General features: G+C 33.6%; 1 protein-coding gene across 1 annotated transcript in view; it reads left to right on the top strand.

Annotated features, from left to right (window-relative positions):
• Positions 1 to 6,338: 6,338 nt before the first annotated feature.
• LOC118339203 overlaps positions 6,339 to 8,530 on the top strand; it is a 3,872-nt gene continuing 1,680 nt past the window's right edge. The window contains exons 1-2 of the mRNA XM_035676763.1: positions 6,339 to 6,474; positions 7,942 to 7,995. Of these exons, the coding sequence (XP_035532656.1) occupies positions 6,339 to 6,474; positions 7,942 to 7,995 (190 nt within the window). The remainder of the gene's footprint in view (positions 6,475 to 7,941; positions 7,996 to 8,530) is intronic.

Raw genomic sequence — 8,530 nt, 5'->3', positions numbered from 1 at the left:
TTTTTCTTATTCTTTAGTAATCCGTTTATCAGGCAGTGGGGATTGTTTGTAATTTTTGTCTTGCTGTTTCCAGGTTGTTCCCCCTACATTTGGATGCCGGGCCCACCCACTCTAAAACCCTGTGCTGTCAACTGTCGCCCCAGGCTACCTCCCCCATTGAATGCTATTTTTACGTTAAATGCTTGTCAAGAGCTGGCTGCATGGATTGGAAGAAGCTTTCCCTTGGGTCCTCAGGGCCTCAAAGCAAAGATCCTGAAAATAAAATCACATACAATCGCCCTCGTCATCCAGGGGGCGGGCCTTATGTGATTATCTCAGTTCCTACATTTACAAGACCAAAAAAAGTCCAAAACAGTTGAAACTCTGATTTATTGAAGCAGTTTAGAGGGGAGAAGGGAGTGCGCTTTAACTTTTTAAATATATAGTGGTAGCTGAACTGTAATACAACTATTAATCATTTTTTCCAAAATGGTTATTTTTGCTGAACGTCGTTAAAATTTCCCAAGGACAAAAATAAAATGTCAAAGAGAAAGAATAATAGCTGAATGTCTCATCTTTAAATGTATCAAATAATACCGGAATAAAAAAAATGGATTATGTGTAATTCGAGCATTGATGGAAAAGGTTCTTGATATATATGGTCCACTCTCTATTTAATTTTTGGATCAAAAAAGTCTTTGTATTGGCGGGTTCCCAAAAAAGCTAATGAAATGTCATAAAAAAAAAAAGATGGCTAAAAAATAAATGTTCTATCACAAACAAGTTAATATAAAATGTCTCTCAATGGTTTTGTCCACACTTCTGGAAGATTGAAAAAGTCCCAAAAATTTGTTTTTTCCTTGCATCTTTATAAAAAAAAAAAAAAAAAAAAAACTCACATTTTTCTGAACCTTTCATTGAAGATTGACTGAAATGAAATTTCATTAAATCTTTCAGCTTCGATGATTAAAATTAAGTATAACCATTTAAAAAGAAATTATTTCCAGTGAAAGGTTCAAAAATGATCAAAAGCAGATTTAAAAACACAAGAGGCCATTGCATTGTATAAGAAAAGATTACTTTAGGCGTATCTAAAATTGGATTGAAAATTTTTAGTCATATTGTGATAAAATAACACCGCAAGAGAGGCACGGAAGTGCTTATTGAGCGTTCTTGCCTTATGTCACCCAACCAAAAGCTTGAGACAAAACAACAGGGGATTGAGCCAGAAGCAGAATGAGAGAACCTAATTGATCAGTGTGCAGTTGTCTGTCAAGAATAGAAGATATTAACACATGCAAAAAATAGGGGCGATCTTAACACTAATGTCATAAGGCACATGTAATAAAATTGATAACAAAACTAGGCAAGTAACTTTTCCAAAATAACAATTTGATGGTTCAGACCACCCATCAGGAACAGGCCTTGCATATGGTCGCAGCAGGAGGAGAGAATAGTTCAAGAAGGAGTTTTGGAGCTAGGTGGAGGCTTTCGATAACAAAAAGGTTATTCTGGTTGAAGCGGTCTTTTGGCTTACACTTCACCGTTCAGAGTCTTATAAAAGAATTGTTGTTTGGACTCCAGAAACAACTTTTCATTACACAAGGTAAATAAAAAAAAAAGGGGTATCTGTGAACACGCGCCTAAAAAACACTTTTGACTTTTAATTTGGACTATTTTTTACGTACCGCACAAATTATTTTGAATATATGCTTTGAGTGTATAGATAAAGAAAGAAAGAAACACAAACAAAAAAGATTATTCATCATTAAAGGTAAAGACGGAATAAAGAGAGAAAGTCAGGATTGGGGGAAGGGTTTTTTTGGCAGGGTTTTGGCTAAAGTGACTTGTTAATATCCTCTTTTTTCACGATAAACTGCCCAGATGTTCCTTCAATCTATAAGTCCGAGTCGCATGCTGCAGGAAAGCTTTTGCTTAATTTAATTGGTGTGAAGGGACGACCAAGGGCAGAGACAAAAAAACATATATCTGTGATAACAAATATTTACATTTAAGTGAAAAAAAAATCAATTCAAATAAACACTGGTACAATTAAAAAAAAAAAAAAATAAAACAAATATAAAATATAAACAAAATTTTTTGGTTTAAATTTAAAATCATTATAAAAAAAAGTTGGGAAAAAACTTTTTGGGGCTCTTTTAATTGTGCCTTTTTCAAAAAAAAAAATTTGGTAAACTTATTTTACTTGTGGGAAGTGGGTGACTAATTCAGAAAAGGTGTTAAAAAAGTTAATTTAAAACTTTTTGTTACCAAAGTGTATGTAAGAAGAGACCAGACTTCTCTTTTACAATATGTGGTATTTTTTTTTAACAAACTTTAATCCTCTTAACAAATTTTATTCAAAGATAAATTTAAAAAAAATAAAAAAAAATTTCCATAACACTCTCGGGATCATAGTACCCCCTTTCTAATGTACAGGGCACGCCAAGAGGGAATATTTGCTTAGGCGGCGACTTCAATCCTCCATTACCCCACTCCAAAATACCAGGGGCTAAATTGTGCCACCAAACCCCCCCTCCCAAAATAAGAGGTTTTGGGGGGGGTTTGGGGAAAAAGGAACGGCAATTACAAGTGAAACACAAAGGGGCTGGAAAGGGAGGGCGCAAAAAAAACCCCAAACCAGGGGGAAAAAAAAACACCAGGCGTCTTTTTGATAGGGGATGCTGCTAATTTTACCCTAGGCGAAAAAATCAAACTCAAGCACCAAAGGGGGCTTGAAGTGTAGGGGGGCAAATAAGACAACAGGGAAAACCCCCCCAACAAGGGCGTATTGGGGGGGAGGGGCAGGGGCTTTGGAAGGGCACCATCGGGCTGGGAAAGGTAAACCCAAAAAACCGGAGAGGGGGATTGTCTATATAGGGTATCTTTTTAGCTTCTGAGAATAGTCACTGAGTGTGAGAGTTATGCGTAAAAAACAAAAGGGGGAGCTTGAAAACATATAAAAGAGCTCGACACTTTTGTTTTTCTGGCATTAGTTATATTATGTTCCTTCTAGTGGTCGGTTGAGCGGTTTGTGCGACTGCTTGGATTTTTGTTCTTTCAGCACCTTTGATCATTTGTTCCACAGATGTAATCTAACCAAGCTTTTCCTTTTTGATAAATTTTTGACAAAAAAAAGGATAAAAAAGGTTTTAGTTTTTTGACAAAAAAAAAAAAAAAAAGGGACGAAGAGGGGAAAGGGGAAATTTTAATATTAGGTTAAAAAAAAACATAAAAATTAAGATTAAAAAAAGGAATAAAATAAAAGAAAACTTGAGAGAGAAATTGAAAGCAGTATAAAAAAATATATTTACTCCACAGAAGGTGCCTTTTGTTAAATCAATTTTTGTTATCGGAATCATATGTATATCCAATGAATCCAAAAAAAACATAAACACAAAAAAACAAAAATAGCCATATTGGAAGAAAAAAAATACCAACAAAAAAAAAAATAAAGAAAAAAAAAGGCCACTTTTTGAAAAAATCGCATACACCCAAAAAAACAAAAAAAAGCAGAAAATCAAAATCTTTCCAAAATAAAAAAAGAAAAAATAAAAAAAAATACTATAAATTTTTTTGTTAATTCTTCTTCTTCTTTTTTCCCCTTTTCTCCTTCGCCTTTTCGTTCGGTTTGTTTAGTTTTGGGAAAGGAAAATATAAGAAAAGAAAAGATCATCTTTAATTAAAGAAAAAAACAGAAAACATTTTAATTTTTTTCTTTTCTGGACGATTTGAGAAGACATTTGGTTGGGGTTGCGGATTTCAACATAGTTGGGGCTTTTCTTTTTTTGTTTTTTTTCCAAAAGGGCTTTTTTTTTGGGAATCTGAAAAATCTGAAATTCGAAAAAAAAAAAATTGTTTAACGGTTAAAAAAATTAAAAAAAACTCTTTCGATTTTTCTTCATTCTTTTTTGATTCTTTTTTACTCTTTTAAAATCCCCGTTTTTCCCCCTTATGTCGTTCCCTTTTTTCGTTCAAAAAAAAAACGGAAAAAACTTTTTCTTGTTCAAAATTTTTTTAAAAAGGAAGGGCCAAAAAAATTAAAAATTGGAAAAACATCAAAAAAGGTGTTATTTACAAAAAACTTTAAAAAAAAAAAAGAGAAAAAAAAAAAATTTTTGATGAAGCATTTTTTCCAAATAACCCCTTATTGTGTTTTAGGACATACTAAATTTTTTCTTGAGGAAAAGGAAACTCAAAAAGAATTTCCGCCCCTCGTGTCTTTTTTTAAAAAAACCCCCTCAGGCCGAGAGAGAGGCCCCTTTTGCCCCTCCCCCAGCCCTTTTTTGGGGCTCCGCTCCCAACCCTAGCCCTGTGTTTCTCTTTTGAGTTGTTGGCCTCTTTTTTCCCTTTTCAGCCCTTGGTAATGTCTTTATTTTTCCTGTGAATATGGCCCCCTGCCTTCATTATTCCTCAAGACCTGTTGGTTTCCTGTTGTTTTTTTTGGCCTCCTGTCCTCAAAGAGCCCTATGTGGTTTTTTTTCCCTTTATAGTAATATTTTTTGGGCCGTTTTTTTCCTCCAACCCAAAAAAAACCTTGTGGGAAGGGTTCGGCTGGGGAAAACACCAAAAAAATAAGTGCCTGCTTTCTTTTTGCATTTGTATTTTTTGGTTCGGGGCTTAATTGGATTGTCGCTTAGAGGCATTTTTCCCTGGGCTGGCCCTGATAAAAGAAGAAGGGTTTTAAAAGCATCTCTATAAATTTGTACCACTTGTTAATTGGTCTTATTTCTCTTGATTTTAAAATGGAATTACTAAAAGTGTAAAATTTTTTCAAAAATATTATGGGGAAGTTCTCTTACCTGGTTTTTTTTTTAACCAAAAAAGTAAATTACTTTACTTTTTTTTCCAAAAAGCCCCCACTTCACAAAAAAAAAGTTAATAAAGTTTTTAAAACAAAAATTTGAACGCCACATTTAAAAAAAAAAAGAAAGCCAAAGGTTTTTCAAAACCTTTAATTTGTTAAAATTTAAAAAAAAAAAAACCAAAAAAATTTGTTTTTTTTAAATTGTTACAGTGTTATTGATTTTTTTTTTTTGATTTTTCACTAAAAAATGGAAAAAAATAAAAAAAAACAAAAATTTGTTTGTCCTTCTTGGCTTTGGTTTTCGTTTTTCCCCTCCAGGCAAAAAGCTCCCTGCCAAAAGCAAGCGACTCCGGGATAACTTGATGGGAAAAGATGTCTGAAGAAGAAACAAAAAAAAAAGCTTGGCCAACCTTGGGCCAAAAAAAAACCCTTTTTCAAATCCTTTGCTTTCCTTCTTTAATGATGAAATTTTTAATCAAAAAGCCTTTTTTTGTGTTTTTTTTAAAAAAATCAAAATTATTGGGGCTAAAAATTTGCAAAATTTAAAAAAAAAGTCAAGGTTTTTTAGGCTGTCACCAGGACCTTTAATTTTTTTTAACCGTGTATTGAAAGTTTTTGTTTGAAGCCAAAAAAAAACCCAACAAAATTTTTTAAAAAAAGGTTTGAAAAAAAGGAAAAAACCTAAAAAAAAAAAACCCACTTGTATCAGGGGCTCCACCAAAAAGCTCCACCTCCTCTGGGACCCCCTCTTTTCCTTCCCTTGGACCCCAAGGCAAGTGGGTTTGGGATTGGTAATTGGAAGTTTTTACTTTTTTAAACATTATGTTTGTTTGGAAACATAAGTTTGGTTTATTGCTTTTGGATGGGTTAATTTTTAAAAAAAGGGGTTACCCCACTTTGAATTTCCATTAATTGTTTTTCCCCTTTGGTGGGGTTTTTAAAAAAAAAAAAAACAAACAATTAAAAAACCTTTTTTTGCCCCCTTTCTTTTGTTTTAAATCAATTTTTGAAAAAAAATTTCCTTCATCAAAATAAAAAAGCCCAAAATTTTTTTAATCTTCTTAAAAACAAAATTGGCAAAAATGTGGGGCCTTCTGTTTTGGTTTATCTTGGTTTTTTTCAATTTTTTGGGGGGGAAAACCTTTTTCCACTGGGAAAAATTTTTAATTTCTTTTTTATTAATTAATCACGAGTAATATGGGAATCATTCAGTCATTCATGAAGCAAAAACTGTGTTTTTTATAAATCAAACATTTTGGATAATTCAGATGTCACCATGGATTTTATAAACTTGTGATAGACATTTTATCTTTTTATGACATTTCAATAGCTTTTGACGCAATCAGTTGATCAAAAAATAGTGACATATTAACCCATAAATGCAAATAACCATTTATGGTATTATAACATGATGAAAATAGCATACTACATTTTGTCTTGGAATTTAACACGCAGCAAAAAACTGGAATGAAAAGGACACTACCAAAGCCTCTCCTCTAACTGCTTCAAAAATCAGAGTTCACTGTTGACTTTTGGCTGTAATGTACTGAGTATGGCGCCCCCTGGTGAGGCGATGTGGTTTCAGCATCTGTCTGAGGCTGAGGACCAGGGAGTCTTCATCTGCAGCCAGTCTGACAGCATAACAGTAGCTCATGGGGAGGTAGACCTGGCGACAGTGACAGCACAGGGTAGAGGGGTGGGCCGGCATCCAAGTGGGGAACAACCTGGAAGAGACAAATACAAACAGAAGAAAAATGTTCACACTGCAGAAAAATGATTTAGTTCCTTTTGTCTTACTGTGGTTGCAGACAGCATAATATAAACAGCAGTGATTGAGTCTGTTCTCACTTCATGAAAGCTTTTAAATTCACTGTTCTCAGCACTTGAAGTCTTTGCCATTAAAAGAAAATGTCCATTCACATTTGGCAGAAGCAGTGTTTTCTTGACAAGGACAGAAACTGAAACCTTCGAGTCGCCCTAAAACAAAAGAGAATACTGTTTCATAATTTGGGGAAACTTGTTGTGTCTCCTAGAATTGCAGATCTGATCCCACTTTAACATTAAAGGGTGATGAAAACATAATTTCTGTGTCCACGCTTAGTAAAGGTAGCTAAAGTAAATTATTTATAAAATCAAAAAGATGGTGAAAAATTGATTCTTGCCTTTATTTAAAGTCAACTCGATTCCTGTAACATACTTCAAAACTAATAATTCAAAACTCACACGCAGCCCAACCAGAAACAAGAGGTGAGAGCACACTAGTCCAGTTTTAGCTGCTCTGCACTGTAACCTGTAACATTTAGAGTTGATTTTAAGGTATTTCTCTTCATATACAAAGCACTCAAAGGGCTATTGGACCAAACTACATCGCTTACTAACTCCCTTGTTCACTACTTCAAATCAGGGATGATATCAGGGAAGTCAGCTCGGTAAATATTTTTGAAAGAAAGATAAAAACGTATTTCTTCATTTTGTCCTTTAACTAAAACTTTCCTGATTCAGGCCTAAAACCCTTTTTGTACTCTGCTGCTGTACTTTATGCATTTTATGTTCTCTATTTGTTNNGGTGGGTTTTATTTCCCATCTTATCTTATGCATTCCTCATTTTTATCTTATTTTTACTATTGTTATCAAGTGAGCTTTTATTCTCCACTTTATTTTACATCAATTATTCTATCTCTGTTTTTATGTCCATCTATGTCGGTCTTCTCTATGTATTCTCATCTTTATCATCAATTAAATGTATTTTCTTTTATTTTCCATCTTACTTTCCATTAATTATGGCCTCCTATTGCCATAATTAATTACTAAATTAATTACTTTTATGTTAATGTTTATGTATTTTTTGTGTGAACATTTGGCGCACGTCATTTTTCATTTCTTGTTTGAAAGGTGTTACACAAATAAAATGTATTATGATAATTATTATTAATTGTGATTTAACACTTTTTACAATAAAGCTGATTACACAACAACATTTTGCACATTGCAGATTAGCAATGAACTCAACAACGGGAACTTAAGTGAAAAACAATAAATGATTAGGCAATAAGAAGAAGAAGTGAAGTGTTTTTCGTTAGAATTTCTCTAAAAGTTGGACTTTGAATCATTTTTTGATCCTCTGACCTTGTGACTCTGTTCCTGTTGCCCTGCAGATGTTAAATGTGTACGAAGACCACCACATCACCTCAGGAGAGGTGTGAAGAACTGTATGAACACATCCTGCTGACAGCTTCACTAAATGTATCAGCATTGGACGTAGTAACACCAGATACTAAAAACACAGATATCACAATAAAGGACGGACTTAAATAGAGTAACGGAATATGTATATACTTTAAACAGGATAAGAAAAACCACTACAACTTGTTTATGATGTCAAATCATCCTTGAGGATGTGAACATGAAGTATTGGTCTTCCTCTTCAGAACTTCACGACTGTCGAGACAGCTGCTTCTCTGAACTTACTTAAAAAAACATTTTAATAAAAAGCTTCAGAGATTATATTTTGATAACATGACAGGATTAAAGGAATAGTTCAACATTTTGGGATATATTCCTGAGAGTTAGTTAGTTAGTTAGTAATATGAGGCTACAGCCAGAAGTTACCTTAGCACAGATCTAAAGCTCCATCATGAATACGTTATGTCCCCTTTGTTTAATCCAAACACAAACTAAACTCTGACTGTAATCCTGTCATCTTTCAGCATTACAGCACTTTAACCATGGGTCTGTCTTCTTTGG

Source organism: Morone saxatilis, unplaced genomic scaffold, assembly GCF_004916995.1.
Source record: "Morone saxatilis isolate NCDOM2014 unplaced genomic scaffold, NCSU_SB_2.0 Contig5, whole genome shotgun sequence".
Classification (NCBI taxonomy): Eukaryota; Metazoa; Chordata; class Actinopteri; family Moronidae; genus Morone; species Morone saxatilis.
Note: the sequence above shows the minus strand (reverse complement) of the source record. Positions and strands in the feature narration are given on the sequence as shown.